General features: G+C 39.4%; 1 protein-coding gene across 1 annotated transcript in view; it reads left to right on the top strand.

Moving 5' to 3' along the window:
* GRIP2 (glutamate receptor interacting protein 2) overlaps positions 1–18,030 on the top strand; it is a 180,648-nt gene that overhangs the window by 152,572 nt on the left and 10,046 nt on the right. The window contains exons 21-23 of the mRNA XM_074196104.1: positions 3,495–3,657; positions 8,145–8,387; positions 14,973–15,119. Of these exons, the coding sequence (XP_074052205.1) occupies positions 3,495–3,657; positions 8,145–8,387; positions 14,973–15,119 (553 nt within the window). The remainder of the gene's footprint in view (positions 1–3,494; positions 3,658–8,144; positions 8,388–14,972; positions 15,120–18,030) is intronic.

The raw sequence follows: 18,030 nt of genomic DNA, 5'->3' as shown, positions 1-18,030 counted from the left end.
AACCTTGGGGCTCTGATAGCTTTCTTTCTAGAATTCTTGATTTTAATAAGATCTGAGCCTATTTCCTGATAAAAAGAATAAGAGAGAGACTACCTCCCCCAAAAGGAAATATCAGCTTTATTTCATCCAACTCTGTGCCATTCAGACCAATTATTATTTGTTAAGAAGGGAGAAATGATTGGATTAACAGGGGGAGGTAAATGCATAAACAAACCAATGACTATTGGTATCAACAAGACCTTAATTATTCCATATTTCAGGAGAGAATTTTACCAGATGAGCTGACGCTCCCTGTGCTAAGACCCCCTTCAAAACATTCTGAAACTGCGATTACATGTCAAGCCTCAGTTTACCTTTTCAATAAAACATTTGCACTACCTACCCTTCTTTCTCTTCCTTCTTTACCTCCACCACTGTATTGAGAGGCAAATGCTTTGTAAAGCACTATGAAAATATAATTGTTTCATAGCATGAAACAGTCCTTAGTCATGATGATGACTAAGTTAGTCTAAGCCAGCCACCTTGTACCCACTACATACATACTTTAAGAGAGAAGAAATAGGTGTCCATTATGACTCCAGGACAGAGTGACTGGTGGAAGTTCACCTTCAGTTCACTGCAGTGTCCTACCAATGCCTCCCAAGAGCTGTGTGAAAGCCATAGAAAAACACAAACCAGATGTTATTTCACTAAGGGATTGATTTTTGGCTTCTCCAGTCTAAGTTGTTTCTCTTCCAGAAATCTGGGACCAGAAACTTAATTATGGATGTTGCCAGGACCCTCTGGTGTCCTTTAGGTATCTGATGAGACCCAGCTGTTACCTCAAGGAAGGACTAACTCCTGGCAGCTTTCATAATGAACAAAGAGTATATGTGTAAGCAGAGCTTATATGTTTTGAAAGTGAAATGAAATTTGACCCAGGGTTTAGCACCAGAGAGGGAAAGATAAGTCCCTTTGGCCACCTCAACCAAGAAAGCTCCTTCAGCAGCTTCCTACAGGAGTAGCGGTCACAGAAGGCAATTCCTTTCTTATAGTTGTTTTTTGGCTTGTTTATTTTTTCATGTGGATGGAAAGGTCCCTGATGAGTAATTTCTCAAGAATGAGACCTTTGGCTTAATGTCCCTCCTAATGTAGAATCCATGACCTCAAAGCACCAAACTACTACCTCCTGCTTCCAGTACCCCTAGAGAAAAATGAACCTAGTACCTAGAACCCAAGGGTGATTAAGGAAGTAACTTTCTTTATAACAAATAAAAACATGAGGCAGAAGCAAACTTCCTCATGACTAGATTCATGCTATCCTTGTTGACAATGCTATCCAACTTTTGGCCAAAATATTTCCCAGGGAATTTAGTCAATGGGCATTACTACTATTGATTCTAAATAGAATTAGAAATAGACAGGATGTTTCAATAAACTAGATACATGCTTTCATAACTTTAGTAACCAATTTCATGATAATATTAATTTGCTGTATGTGTCTTAAAATGTAAATGTTTAAATATTTGCCATGATCTCCTAGTCATGACTCAGACAACATGCAGCCCAACACACTTGTGCTTTATCCTGGAGTACTTTTGCAATATTTCAGTACTCTGAAAGATTTGTGATTTCATCAGCATGAGAACACCTCCACCCATAAATCATAACCTGGGTATATGTCAGTCCTAATGAGTAAACATGACCAGAAGAATTCATTCATTACCCAATGGCTAGCTTTTTGGTGTGAGACCGTAAGATTAATGAGGCTGATGCCAAACTGAGTTCATATTAAAAATTATTCAAAGACTTGCAGAGTTCATGCATCATTGAGACCTCCTTGACATAAGATGCATATAACTAGGGTACAGCAAACAGAACTTTATTATAGGATGTCAAATACTGTTAATCAGATAAAACAGAAAGTCACCCCTGGCAATGATAACCTTCCCACACCCAAGGTGAGTTGCTCCCTGATCTCATTTATAGTATCCCATGGTCTCTTCTCTGGAGGTCTCTAGGTCTTTATCTCTCTGCCATGAAATGATGTCTTGCCACTCCCTTCCATGTAGTTTCCCTTTAAAAAATTAATTTGATGGTATATTTGTCTCAGGTAAATTTAGTACTGTTTATCTTGGGACTAAAGTGACTAGTTCCTATCCTGGGCATCAAAATGGGTCTTCAGTGATCGTTCTCTTCATCCCACTCATGGATCCCTCCGACATAATTATCACAGAACCATGAAACACATATTATAGTTCAGCTTCAAGTTCATGACTCCAGTGTCTTCATGTCTTCAGTCATATCCTCCATGTTTCAAACTATAAAATCTCCAGAAGATTCCTGAAATTTTGAACTTCAATTCTTTTTTAATTCACTTTGTAGACAGTGTAATCATGTGACAGCCCCTCAAGACAAAGAACCAACTAGTGGTCTTACCCTATGACAGTCTGGACGATGGTGGTTAAATTTCCATGTGTATTTGCAAGGTGTAGTTGAAGGAGGGATGGACTGAGAATTAAAAAACTTGGGTCCTAGCCTGACTTCCCCAAAACCTGACATTGAACAAATCATTTCTCATTTCCAGAGAATTTCATGTTTAGCCATCTATAAAATGAAGAGGCTAGACCAAATGATTTCTAAAGTTCCTTCCAGCTCCAACATTCCAAGTTCTACTATTCTGTATTCAAAGTTTATTTTTAGCCCTTATACTATACGTTCTAGGGTCCCTCCCAATTCTAACATTTTGTGTTCTGAGGTCCCATCCAGTTTTTATCTATATTCTAAAATCCCTTGAAGTTTTGGTGTTCTATGTTCTCCCTTTCAACCTTGACATTCTCTGTTCTAAGGCCCCTTCCAGCTCTGACATTTTATGTTCTAAGGTCCCTTCTAGCTCTGAAGGTCCATTTCAGCTCTGACATACTGTGTTCTAAGGCTCCTTTACATTCTATGAGTCTAAGTCACATTGTGAATACATTTTATTGAAACACTCAGAATTTGTGTGTCCGGTCAAAGACCGCCATTTTCTATTACATCTTTTCTGTTATTGAGTCTGGAGACCTACTATGTAGTTACCATTTTTCTCACCCTGTCTGTATCCTCTGTGTTTTTCTCTCTCTCTCTCTTCTCAGGTGTTCTGTGTCTCAGCTCTCAGCCCTGTCTCATCCGCCCTTGTACTAACCAGTCTCTGAAGCTCCTGGTTCACCCATAATGCATCATTTTTTTCCTTTTCACTTCTCTATTTCACCAAAAAGCGTCTTCCCAAACCTCCAGTGTTCCTTCAGGCATATTTTTGTTTTTTTCCCTCTTGAACTTGACATTGCTACACACCAACTTCAGGCATCCTCTGAAGGGGCCGGTTGCCCTGGTAGTAAATGCATGAAGGTTTTGTATTTGGGACTCCCTTGCCTGATGAAAAGTTCATGTTGTTTGCTTTTGTATATGAAGACTCCTCAAGTCTCTGCTTTGCTGGCGGTCCCCGCGAGCTAGGCTTTCTGGCTTCCATCCTCCCCGAGAAGAGCGAGCGCTGACAATCTTTGGTTCCTACGTTACAACAGATTCCCCGGCCGCCACAACGGCCCGGAGCCTGCTCACGAGGATAATTTTTGGCGTGTTTTTGGAGAAGCTCTGGAGGACTTGGAAACATGCGGCCAGTCAGAGCTTCTGAGGGAGATTGAGGTAAGTCAGAGCATTTAACAGCTGGCATCAGAGGGCCGAAAGGTGATGGGCTGGTGATCTACCTGAGTCCTCTGGGGAAGAATTGATGGATTAGTACACATCACAGACAAGTGGGTGCTATATAACACCATGGAAAGAACACTGGAAAAGATGGTAGAAGGGAGCATATATGAGCAGGACAGCTTTGAAAGTTGTATGTTGAATGTTTTATATGGCAGAAAAGTCAGAAATTTGCCTCTGAAATCCCTTCTTGGTCTAGATCTAGGATCCTAAGAGTCTAAGAAGCTAGGGATAAAGAAAATTTGGTGATGAGGATGTTATTGTGAACCTCAGGGAAGCAGTTTCAATTGTCAGGGAGATAAATAACAAGGTGATATAGAACAATATACTCAAAAGAAAAATAAGGAATATATAACAGATTTACAATTTCATATACAGTTCTAACCTTGTGCTTAGAAATACTTAATTTGATCTTTGTTAACAATAAATAAATATAATCAAGATATAATACCAATAAACAAATGAATAAAAAAGAAAATGAAATAAAAAAGAAGAAAGAAAATTGGAATTGGAACCCAGAAGGCCTGCATTCACATTTTAGTTACCAGTGTGATCATAGGAACATAGACACAGAGTTTAGAAGGGTCTTGGGAAGTCATTTAATGTAACACACCATAGATTTATCCTGAGGGAGCAGTATTACACACACACACACACACACACACACACACACACACACACACACACACATATAATTATAGAATTTAAAACAAGAAGAGATCTCAATGACCCTCTAGTCCAACCTGGGAATTCTGAAGCAAGTCCTAACTGACTTTAGGTCTCATAAGGAGAGAATGGGCAGAGACTGGATTGAAACTGTGATTTCAATCACTTTTGTACTTATCTGTTTGGACCTCAATTTTGTCCTCTATGAAATGAGGAATTCAGGCTCAGATGATCTCTCAAGAAAGTAATTTGCACTTTTAAAACCTAAGATGGTGCATGAGCATGTGCAGGTCTGTGTGTGTGTGTGTGTGTGTGTGTGTGTGTGTGTGTGTGTGTGTGTGTGTGTGTGTGTGTGTGTGCAATATAGCTCTTTAAAGTTCCATAGAACTAAAGCATAAACACACTCCCAACACAAACACACTTTAGGTAAAAGTGACTTGATCTGCTAAACTTTATATGGGCAGATGAGAACTTTTGTTTTCTCCCAAGTGCCATCACCCTTAGGAGACACCTGAGCCATAGAGAGACCTCCTGTTATGGGCAATCTCTCAGAATCTTCAGTGTTCAGTGTGGTATAGTGGCCAGTGAGCTGGCCAATGGGCTTTAGGACTGGAAGATCTAGGTTAGATTCCCAGCTCTTACTTACATCCTTTCAGCAAATCTCTTCACATCTCTAAGCCTCTATTGTGGTACATATATAAAATGAAACTGTTGAAATACCTGCTCTCTAAGGTCCTTGGTAGTTATAAATCTTATGATCCTTTTCAATTTTCCCAGTAGTAGCAAATTTAACCCCTAGAGGGTGGATTTAATTATTTTTCAGAGAACCAAATCCATTCAGGGCTGAATCTTGTGACTAAAGTCGAAGGTCCAACTGGAGAATTCTAAGTTTGGTCCAAGAAAGTTTTGACCATGAAGCAATGACCCTAGTTTTTTGGAGAGGAAGGAATTTTAAATTGGCCCTGAAAACAGTTACTAGTGATGTGGTGATTGAATCTTTCTTCATACTCCATATCTAGTTAAAAATCAATGTATATAGTTTGTGTAATGGAAGTAAGGAGTAGTGATACTATTGACAGATGTAGGTCAGCTAAAAGAGATTAAAGTAATAAATTTCATTTCTAGGGGTAAGTTGGTGAGTTTGGGTTACATTATGTTGAGTTTGAGGTGACTACAAGACATCCAAAAGGAGATGCCCCAAAAGAAGTTGGAAATAGAAGGTTGATGGACAGGATCAGTGACCCAGATATGGAAACCTTTTGCCAATGAATGTTGAAAACATGAAAATGAAAATTTTCAAAAGAGGCTTGGAAAGAGAGAGAAGACCGTAATGTTGGCATAGTCTTGCGGAAACATTCACATTTAAGGGGATAAGTAGAAGATGTGATATTAAAGAAAACAGAAGAGTGGTCATTAATGTACAGCGAACCAAGAGGGAAGGAAGTGATATGAAAGCCAAGAAACAAGTGAATTTCAAGACTGAGGGCTGGTCCATTGGATAGAGTACTGGACTTGGAGTCAGGAAAACTGACTTCAAATATGACTTCTCATTCACTAGCTATGTGACCCTGGGCAAATCACTCAACCTCTAAGAACCTCTATTTCCTCATCTGAGAAATGGCGATGATATTTTTGCTATCTACCTCATAAAGTTGTTGTGAATAAAGAGGACTGCAACCTTAAGACTGCATAAATGAGAGTTATTTTTATTATTATACTTTTCCTGGGGGAATAACACATATTTGTTGCTGTTGTTTAATCATTTCTAACTCTTGGTGATCCCATTTGTGATTTTCTTGGTAGAGATATTGGAGTGATTTGTCATTTCCTTCTCTAGTTTATTTTACAAATAAGAAGGTTGAGGCAACCAGGATTAAGTGACTTGTCCAGGGTCTTACAACTAGTAAGTATTTGAAGACAGATTTGGACTTACAAAGATGAGTCTTCCTGACTAGATGAGTCTTTCTGACTTAAAGCCCTGCATTCTATCCTCTGCACCATCTAGCTTCCCCAGCACATATATTAGGGGCCAGTTAAGTGTGCTAGGCAGACTACAAATACAAATGCAATTCAAAGGTAATGGACATTAGTGTAGACTGTAGCCACCAAAGAAATTTTTGAGGGGGAAAATAGGATGTCAGGTGAGTCATGAAGGATGGCTTAGAACTAGAAGAGAACAGAATAGTGATTTCCAGTTGGGAAACTCCTCTCTACCAATACTACTTATACTCTGGGCCCAAAGTCATACAATCAGGACAAGTTAGAGACAGGGCTTAATTCAGGTGACTTCTTGGATCCAAGGATTCACTACGCCATGCTTCTCATGTTGAGAACTGGCCTTACAGCAATTCAGTCTGAGTTTCCTCTGACTAGATCTAGCTATAACTTTCTGGGCACTCACTCATCAAGGTTATTTGAGGATGGAGGCTATGCTGAGGCTCAAAAAACATTTGTCAGAATGGCGCCAAGTCTCAGATTAGATCTGTGAATCATCTTCTCCAGGTTACTGTGAGTCATATTATCACCTCCTCTGGGACCCATCTTGTGGTCAAGAGAAGGGAATATGAGGAACCCTTGGGTTCCCCTATTTCCCATCTAGACTCTCATTCCCTGAAGAACTTGACCTGCTAAGGGGGTTAAATACTGACAATAATTTAAAGACTTTTTCCTAGCAGGGAGAGCTATATTTTCAATTCTCAGATTATTGAAACTGCAAAGGTCTTTGGGGAATTTTTAGTCCAATCCTTTATGTAAGAGATGAGCAAACAGAATTTAAAGGACAACTGGGAAATCCAATAGCTAGAGCATTGGATTTAGAGCCAGGAAGACCCAAGTTCAAATCTTTCCTCAAATACTTACTAGTTGTGTGTTGCTAGGCAAGTCACTTAAATTCTCTGTGCCTCTTTTTTTGTTTTGTTTTGTTTTGGGTTTTTTTTTAATCTGTAAAACAGGGATAATGATTATGATTTCTTCACAGGGTTGTCCCAGGGATTAAGTGAATGCGTTGGTTATGTAATGTGATAGTTATTGTCTAAGGTCTTCTGTGTAGTAAGAAAAAGAAACAAAATTCAATTCCAGATATCATTTCATTGTTCCCTTAATTATGGTTTGAAAATCCTGAAGGCCCTAAATGAATGAAACTCTCCAGGCAGAATATAGCGGGCACTTGGAGGCAGAACTTATTGGGCAGAGGACTTTTCAAATGGTCATTCAATCACAAAACTTGGGACTAAATACTTTGAATACTTCAGACAAGTCCTGAATCTGGTATTAATTAACTTGACCAATATTTCTAATGTAAATATATCTGAATTTATTCTCTAAGACTTTGGACACAGAATACAAGAGCAGGAGGTGGCTAGGTGGTGTAGTGGATAGAGCACTGGCCCTGGAGTCAGGAGTACATGAGTTCAAATCCAGCCTCAGACACTTAATAATCACCTAGCTGTGTGGCCTTGGGCAAGTCACTTAACCCCATTGCCTTGCAAAAACCTAAAAAACAAAAACAAAAAAAAAAAACAGAATACAAGAGCAGGAATGGACCATAGAGATTATTTATTCAACCCCATAATTTTACAAGAGTAGAAATTGATTCCTAGAAAGGTGACTTGTCCAAGGTCACATAGCTTTTGAGTGACACCCTTATTTTTTCCAAAGAATTCCTTCCCATTCCTCCCTAATCCTCAGTTGCATTTTGCCCTATCTGGATATATCCCAGTACAGTCACTTACACTATTCCAATATCACTTATCTTATTACAGGCTTCGATCATGACAGGGAATGTGCACAGTTTGGGCTTAGATGGCAGCCCTGTGACCTTGGACCCATCGTCAGGGTCAACTGGACGAAGCCCTTGGTGGAAAGGAACTTTCCAGCAGGGGACCCGGGATCCAAGTGAGGGCCACGTGGTTCCCACCAAGACAGCTGAGGAAGGCTTGAAAATGCAAGCAGTCAAGGAAGAAATTCTGGAAATCATGTCACCAACTCCTCTCGAATTATACAAGGTGAGTCTCTAGGCCTGGTATAGATTCATCAGGTACTGAGATGACACAGTGGGTAGAATATTGGACTGGAATCAGGAAGACCTGAATTCAATTACAACCTCAGACACTTCCCAACTGTGTGACCCTGGGCAAGTAGTCACTTAACCTTTTGCCTCAGTTTCCTCATCTGTAAAATTAGGATAATGATAACACCACGTATCTCCTAAGCTTGTTGTGAGGATCAAATGAGAGTGCATTTGTGAAGCACTTTTTTTGTTGTTATCTGAGTTCAAACTCCAACCAGAACTTCTATGGAATACTCTGAAGAGTAAAAAATACCCAACAAGGATGGAACAGGAAGAGAATTAAAAAATAGCTACCACCAGGTAAAACAAGTAATGACTCTAAGATAGAAGGAGAGGTTAATGCATTGGATGACAGAGTCAGGGTTCAAAATAATCTCAATAGACTGGAATAGACCCTATGGTCAAGATTAAGATAAAATTTAATAGGAAATAAATATAGAGTCTTAATGTAGAGTTCAAAAAAATTCAATATACCAAGTACAAATTGATATAGCTATATAGTAATTAATCTGAAAAAGACCTAGGAATTTTGATTGACTATAAATTCAGCATGAGTCCAGAAGAAGGAGGAAAAATTTATTAATTGATCTCAATATTTCCCATTTGGGTCAACATTCTCTGTTGGACCTTAGAGTCTGACAAAATTCCTTCCCTAATTTCCCCCTCTGTTCTGTTATGGTAGCTGGGATGGGTCTAGAAAGGAGAAGAAATGGTATCAGGTTCTTCTAGTATCTGTTCTTCTAGCAGAAGTTAAATGACTTGCCTAGGGTCACACAGTTAGTTCAGGGTCTTAAGTCCAAATTTGATCTCAAGTCTTTGTGACTCCAGGATCAACACTCTATTCACTTTACCAACTACCAGCTTTATGTGGAAGTCAAAAAAATGCTGCTATATTAGGCTCAAATGAGTTATGGTGCCCAGGTCTAGGAAATGGATTATTCTATCTGCTATATAATACCATATGCTGTCCTGGTTAGATCATCTCTAAAGTATTGCTTCCTCATTTGAGGATCATATTATAGGAAGGAGATTGGTAAGTTGGTGAGCAACAAAAGGAGGCACTCCAGAATAATAAAGGGTCCCCTAAACCATGTCATATGAGAATTGTCCAAAGTAATTGAGAAAGCTTAGTCCAAGAAAAAGGAAAACATGATAGATATCTTCAAGTTTACTGAAGGCAGTGGTATGGAAGAGGGTATTAGAGCAGCTTCTTTTGCTTGGCCCTAGAGGGTTGAACTAGGATCAATGTATGGAAGTGGTGGAAATGTAGACATGCTATGATGAAAAACTTCCTAAAATTAGGGTGATCTAGGAGTGAGATGGGTTACCTCAGGAGTTCTGGGGTTCCTTGCTTCTGGACAACTCAAGCAAATTTTGAATGACCACTTGTTGGGCATGTCAGAGAGGGGCTTGTTGCCCAAGTATGAGTTAGGTTAGGCAGCTTCTGGGACCCTGCCCATCTCTGAGATTCTGGAACTCTAGACACAGACAATGTGCTTGTCCCAAAGCTAGGAAACAGAAAAGTATGAAATCTCATTCTTTTACCCAGGGAACCACCAGCCTGCTTGGAGAAATAGGTCTGAAGTCACATGAAACTAAGATTAGCACACGTTTATGACAAATGAAATAGTAAGTCTTATAAGAACTCCGAGAATAGTCATAGTGTAATGATAGGAGGAATGGATTTGTAATGAGGAAAACTGGGTTCAAATCCCAGTCTCTCATATACTACACAGGCAAGCCATGTAATTTCATGGACCTCAGTGTCCTTGTCTGTAAAATGAGTGAGCTGATCTAGGTGATCAAATGAGATGCATACAAAACACTTTGTCAATGGATGGAGAAGGGTTTGAGCTGAGTTTTAAAGGATTTGGATAGGTGAAGAGTATTCTTTGGATGTGGGAATGTGATATGAGGATAACAGCATCAGAGCAACACAACTGGAATTACATGGTACCATTTCTTCTCCTTTCTAGACCCATCCCAGCTATCCTAACAGGACATAGGGGAAATTAGGGAAGGAATTTTACCAGACTCTAAGTTCCAAAAGAGAATTTTTACTCATATGGGAAAGGAATGATCTGGACCCTAAAGGAAAGGGCAGAGGAGGGAAATAATGCATTTTTGCAAATTTAACTGCCAATCTTTATTTATTTATTAACTTATGAATAAAATGGCATCCCAAGCATTTTGAGCCCATGTGCTTTTAAGGGGAGTTGGTGCCTATGGACAGTGCAAGATATTAAATTCCTCAGATCATCCCTGTGGGGTATTCAGTTTCCTCACATCAAGAAGGAGACTAATACAAAGGTTAAATTTAGGAGGGATGGGGAGAAAGTAAAGGTTCCAGCATTGCTTGGAAACAACAAGGAAAGCAAATCTAAGAACTTAACTTGTTAGTATATGCTTGAGGTTGAGAGTGAGTCATAATGGCAGCTTACTAATAGACAAGACTTCTTCATTAATATGGGAGAGGGGAACTGTGACTAGATTACTTTTAGTAATTACTGTGGACTTTGGAATGGGTATAACATTGAAGAGAAATTAAGGCTGCTGCTGCCAATGCCTAAGCTACCTGAAAATGTTTGCCGAATTTTCCTGGGTCACTAAACAAATAGGGTTAGTTCATGTGGGGAGGGAAAGATCTAGAAGCTAGTTACCAGAAGCTGTTCCCCCGGAGAATGGGCCAGAGGTACTGCAGCTATCTAGGAGCTACATATTGAAATGCAAAGTGACCACTTCCTGAATAAAAACTCTCTCATATTATCCTTTGAGCCGTGAATAGAACATGCTGCAGAGAGCTTTCAAAATTTACTTGTGCTCAATTTAGAAAAACTGAGGTGTCTATTAGAAAAACCTCAGGGAACCACCTACACTTGATGTCCTAGATGCTTTGATATACTTGCTATAGTTGTATTCTAATATTTGCCGGTACCTTTTCATGTGGGACAGAGATCCCTGAAGACACATTCATTCTTTTCTGTTTCCCAAATGGGTGAGAGGGTCGCTAGTTTTGTACAAAGATTAGGGAAGATATTGGAAAAAAAAGCAATGATCAAAGGGGTAGTGACTGGCTCATGTCCTCAAGACAACTACATGTTGATCTGTTTGTTCTTGCGGTAGCTATGACTGACTGAACATGAATACTCCCTTGGTTAAGATCATAGACTGAGATATGGAAAATGGAAATTAGAGGTCATATAGGCCAAACCTCTCATTCTACAGAAAAGGACACTGAGGTCAGAAGAAACAGTGACTTGTCCAAGGTCATGCATGTTGTAAAGAGCAAAGTTAGCATTTAAACCCAAGTCCTGGAATTCCATATTTCTTGATCTTTCTCCAATACCACAGTTAGGGTATATACCATCAGAAAGTTGTTAAAACTAATGGGAATTCAATGCAATGGGGTCCTGAGTGATTCACTAGGGTATACACAAGTGATACCAAAAATGAGGCTGATTAAGACAAGGCAGATCTTAAACATATGTGAGATATGACAATTCTCCTTCAGATTACCATTCAGTTACAGTCATACTTAAGGACCAAAGAAATTCAAGGTCAGTGGTGGAAAGAGACCTCTTCTAAAAATGATACCAAAAAAAGCTCATGTGAATGGGAAGGAAGAAAAGACAGACATGTTCCAGTGAATTCATCATTGTTTTCCTTTCTTTTATTAGTAATTTCTCTTATTAACTTGTTTTCTTATTCAGTGGTTTTTCCAGTCATATCCAACTTTCATGATCCCATATGGAATTTTCTTGGCAAAAATATTGGAGTGGTTTGATATTTCCTTCTCTAATTCATTTTACAGAGGAGGAAACTGAGGCAAACAGTGACTTGTTCAAAGTCATGCAGCCAGTAAGTGTCTGAGGCTGAATTTGAACTCAAGAAGAAGAGTCTAGGGGCGGCTAGGAGGCACAGTGGATAGAGCACCGACCCTGGAGTCAGGAGGACCTGAGTTCAAATATGACCTCAGATACTTAATAATGACCTAGCAGTATGGCCTTGGGCAAGCCACTTAACCCCATTGTCTTACAAAAAACTAAGAAAAAAAGAAAGAGTCTTCCTGAGTCCAGGGAAGGTGCTCTATCCATTGTACCAACTTGCTGTCAGTCACAGAGTAGACACTTAATAAATTCTTTACTCTTTACAGATTGATATTTAGGCAAGAATCTGGAGTTCAGAATGACCTGTCATTTTAAGTGAAGGAGAAGGTCTGGAGAAACATAATTGTATGTGAGCCATTTGGCCAAGGCTTACTGCCTTCTTTTGGATTTAGCCCAAAAAGGTCTAGAGAGAAACAGATATAATTCCAACCCGGGAAATAGTGTCCTGCTATGAAAGCTTCATCTCTATGGAAAAAAAGAACACAATGAACTTTTGGAAAGTTACCCTGATTCAAGTAATTAGAAGATTAGACTGCCATAGTTATGAACAAGACCCTACAAAGATGATAACTCAAAACTACTTTTTACCTCTAGGGGAATTAGACTCTTATAAAAAAGCAAAAGATAGAGTATAGGAAAGTCTAAAAACTGGGTCTTGGATATAACTCAATTCAAAATTTATATGAAAAATAAATTGATTTTGAATAGGTTGTAAGAGGATGTAAAAAGCTGCCTGGGCAGACTCATCCTTTCATGAACAGAGAAGAATAAATCCAGAAGCAGTCTTCTTTTTGCTTGTTAATTCATCATTGGAGGTCCCAAGGGAAGGTCACATATGGAGCTGTACAGAAAGGAAACAGAATTATTCAACCTCAATTGTCAACAGGCCCAGAAATGGGGCTAGAAATATGCTGGAGGACAGTTCCTTCCCTCTAACATCAGATTGAAGACTAAGTATTCAAAAATAATGATGAGTCCTGATAAGGAACCTGGGCTCCAGTTTCATTTCTAATGCTGAAATAGCAAGTCATTTGATTTCTCCTATCCTTAGTTTCCTAGATGATAAAATACAGTCTAGTCCTATGATCGTATGGTGTCAGCCTACTTCTAGATAGTGAGAATGACTAACCCAACCATTTTGTGTAATACATGGAGAAGAATGGTTGGGAAAATATCAGATGGGAGGGCACTTATATGAACTGAACTATGCCACCCAAGTGCTAGGGACATGAGCAAGTAACCATAAGTTTTCATGGATTTGAAGAAAGAGGCTCCTAAATAAAAGAGCTCTGAAATTGAGGACACTTGAACAGTTTGATAAGAGAAGTTCCCAATTCCTCCCTAATCCTCTTCCAATAAGCTTATTGTATAAGGTCTATGGTCAAGAAGTCTTAAGAATATCAAAGATTTTTTTGAATTATAAAAATAATAGAGGTTTGTCTCTATATAGATGGAATTAGAGAGTTGGTCCTCTAAAAAAATGGATACATGGGGTGGCTAGGTGGCACAGTGGATAGAGCACCAGTCCCGGAATCAGGAGTACCTGAGTTCAAATCCGGACTCAGACGCTTAATAATGACTTAGCTGTGTGGCCTTGGGTAAGCCACATAACCCCATTTGCCTTCCAAAATCCTAAAAAAAAAAAAATGGATGCATACCATCTACTGTAGTAGTGGCAGTAAGTAGGAACTACAGTCCAAAGTAGTGATGGTATAATACCTTTCCCCTACTAAAAGTAGAAAATTACAACAGGTCAATGGATAGATTGCTCATTGATATCCAGCAGTGACTAATTACACCTATTGAGAGTGTGGAGAATAGCAAAAGGCAAGCTTCTAGTGCCAGACTCTGAAATTGCTGATAATCTAGATAGTGATGGACAGCTAGATGGCATGTGAATAGTGTGCAGGGTCTGAAGTCAGAAAGATTCATCTTCCTGAATTCAAATCTGACTTCACACTTAGATGTGTGACACTGTGTAAATCACCTAATCTTGTTTATCTCAGTTTCCCCATCTGGAAAATGACCTGGAGAAAGAAATGTCAAACTACTTCAGTATCTTTTCTTTTTTCTTTTTTTTTTCTTTTGCAAGGCAGTGGGACTAAGGTCACACAGCTAGGTAATGATTAAGCGTCTGAAGCCGGATTTGAACTCAGGTCCTCCTGACTCCATGACCAGTGTGCTCTATGCACTCCGCCACCTAACTTCCCCAATCAGTATCTTTTCCAAGAAAATCAGCAAAGGGATCATGAAGAGTCAAATGCAAATGAAAAAAAAAAATGACTCAACAACAACAATTAGCTAGCGATAATAAGTTCTGGCGCGGGTTATATGAACCAACTCGCAGAGGTCAAAAATAAGTTTCATTAAGAGGCAATGCTAGAACAGAAAATTCTTGTTGAGGAACAACAGGATAGAAAACCGAGCCTTGAAATTAAGACCAGCTTGGAGAAAATAGAGAAAACGACTTTATTCTCTAATAAATCGGAGCCATCGAAAGCTTTTTGAACAGGGAGGGGGAAATAATATTTTGTATTCAGTGAGATTTAGGATAGAAACTCTAAATTAGCGTCCATCTTTCCTTGTAGCAGAACTTGATTGATCCCTGGGTTGCCACTCTCATTTCTTTTTAGTTGACTCTTTGGAAGGACCCAGTGAGTGAAGATTTTGGCTTCAGCGTCTCTGATGGCTTATTAGAGAAGGGTGTTTATGTCAACATGATCCGCCCGGGTGGACCTGCTGATCACTGTGGCCTCAAGCCATTTGACCGAGTCCTTCAGGTAATATTCCCCAGTCCAGACCCTCAGAGGCCTAGGAGTAGGGTACAAAAATATGACACTATTTCTCCTATTTCTGTCCCTCATTCTCCTCTACTCTCTTCATCCTCCCTTCTCTCTCTCTCTCTCTCTCTCTCTCTCTCTCTCTCTCTCTCTCTCTCTCACCTTTACTGAAGAGGGGAGATGGTTGTGTGCTTCCTTCAAGCCATTAGAGATTAATGAGTGAAATTTATTGCCATACAAACATATCAGATACAACATGATATACAGAAAAGAGCAAAATAAATACAGTTTCAAGGAGGGAAATTAATAACATAGATCTGGAAATCTATTATCCCATAAAAACTGGGAGAAATCAATGAAAGACCTTCTGTAGGAGATAGCCCTCGAGATGAGCCTTGAAAGACAGCTAAGAGGTGGGTAGTAAAGAAGGTTAACATTCCAGGCATAGGAAACAGGTTTTTCAAAGTCATAAAAATATGAAATGGAATTTCTAGTATAGGGAAGGGCAAGTAGGGCAATTTGGAATGATTGCAGAGTCCATGATTAGTCAACTATCATTTATTAAACACCTACAAATTGTCACACATTGTGCTACAAAGAAAGGCAAAAAATAAAAACAAAAATAACTAATCCTTGGGTGGCTAGGTGGCGCAGCGGATAGAGCACCAGCCCTGGAGTCAGGAGGACCTGAGTTCAAATCTGACCTCAGATACTTAATAATTACCTAGCTGTGTGGTGTTGGGCAAGCCACTTAACCCCATTGCCTTGCAAAAAAAACCTAAAAAAAAATAACCAACCCTTGATCTCAAGAAGCTCACAGGAATCTAAAGGGGGCAGACAGCATGCAAACAATTATGTACAAACAAAATAGAAAAAAGATAGATTGAGGATCGCCTCAGAACAAAGGTATCCTCCTGTAGACAACAGGAAAAGAGTTGCCTTACATCACCATTCCAGAGAGAAAGTCATGTTGTGGTTATTCATTCACTCCCCCCCCCCCAAATAATGCCCAAAGAAGGAGATATCAAACCCGAAGATCTAGGGTTGGTATTTGGATCTCTTGGCCCATTCAAGATGTTGGCTCCTTAGATTGTGGGTTGATGTTCTATTGTTTCAGTTGTGTCTGACACTTTATGACCTCATTAGGGTTTTCTTGACAAAGATACTGGAATGCTTTACTATTTCATTCTCCAGTCTATTTTCTAGATGAGAAAATTGAAGCAAACAGGGTTAGGTGACTTGTCCAGGGTCACACAACTAGTAATGTCTGAGGCCAGATTCGAACTCATAAAGATGAGTCTTCTTTATTCCAGGACTGACACAGTCCACTACCTTGAGGAACTGCTAGCTTTCTTGTATTTGAAGGGTTGACATGTAGAAGAATTAGGCTTATTTTTCTTGGTTCCCAAGGAGACAGAACAAGGAATGATGGAGAAAATTTGAAGAATAGATGTCAACTCAATGTAACAAAAACCTTCCTAACAATCAAACCTGTCTGTCCAGAAATGGAAAGTACCAAGAGCTATGTCAGAAGGTAGCATGTTCCCCATCACAGGAACTGGATAAGCAGATATCAAGGACGTTGTCATGGGGATTCCTGTTTAGATTCAGCTTGGGCCAGATGGCTTCCTAAGTCCCCATCCAAACCTGAGATTATGTGATTATGTGATATTTTACAAATAACAGAAAATGCACAGGAAAGAACAGAAGGAAAGCCAGAAGAACTGCAGACAAGCAGGACAGCTTTGAGAGTTACATGTCGAATTTATTATATTTAAAAAGAAAAAGTAAGCTATATAAAACAGATCTACAGTTTCATGAATTTTCCTTTTTTCTGTTCTATTTGGTTTATGGAGATCTGCATTTCATTTGTTATTTGTAAGTTCAGAATAAAAAATAGCAAAATGACAGGACACTTTTCTCACAACAATTCTCTATAATAGGTCTATTACAATCTCCATTTTCTAAATGGGGAAATCAAGGCTCAGAGAGGTCATAGGATCTTAGACACAGAACTAGAAGAGAGCTTAGAGGTCATACAGTTCAACCTGCTCATTTTTCAAAAGGAAGAAACTGAGACAAAAGTGACTCATTAGAGCAATGAAGCTGGAGTCAGGAAAACTCGAATTCAAATCTGTTCTCAGAGACTTCCTGAGTTCTGTTTGCCTCAGTTTCCCTCAATCATAAAATAAGGATAATAATAGAATCCACTTCCCAGGGTGGTTGTGAAGATCAAATTCTTTGTAAACCACTCAACACAGTGATTGGTACCTTGTAGCTACTTAATAAATGTTTGTCCTCTTTGTCCCTCTTAAGTAACTTGCCTGATATCATCCAGACAATAAGCACCTGAATTTTGAACCCTTCTCCAACTCCACCATGAAATATAAATTGACGACTATCTTCCAGTATGCCCTTCTGTTCCCTATTTTCTTATAAAGAAGTTCAAGTCACTGCTGTCCTGCTTAGTAAGCTATACCAATTAAACCAATCTCCATGGAAGCTAGACTCTTGGTCTTTCTTGTTGGCTTTTGAGAGGACTGAAAATTCAGCCTTTAATGTCCTCAGGGATGGGTCAATCCTAGCAGGAAGAACCTCCCTCTTTACTACCCTCATTTGGAATCCAGGGAAAGCTGGCAGAGTTGGGATAAAGAAAAGGGCAGAGACCAGAAGGGAGAGAATCCAGGCAGCTGATGAAAGACTCCTCCCCTCCTTGTGGTGTCATTAGCTTCCAAAAATTCTATAAAGAAATGCCACCAGATAGGGAAAGGATGCGAATATCCCTGTGACTCAGACCTGTGGGGTAATTTCTTTGAGTGTGATAGTATGTCAACCCATCTTCTCCATCATGTCAACTTCATAGACAGTCAATATATACAGGAGAGAAAAAGCATGGGCACTGGGGTCTAGA

Source organism: Macrotis lagotis, chromosome 8, assembly GCF_037893015.1.
Source record: "Macrotis lagotis isolate mMagLag1 chromosome 8, bilby.v1.9.chrom.fasta, whole genome shotgun sequence".
Lineage (NCBI taxonomy): Eukaryota > Metazoa > Chordata > Mammalia > Peramelemorphia > Peramelidae > Macrotis > Macrotis lagotis.
The sequence above is the reverse complement of the archived record's forward strand: the minus strand, read 5'-3'. Positions and strand labels throughout refer to the sequence as shown.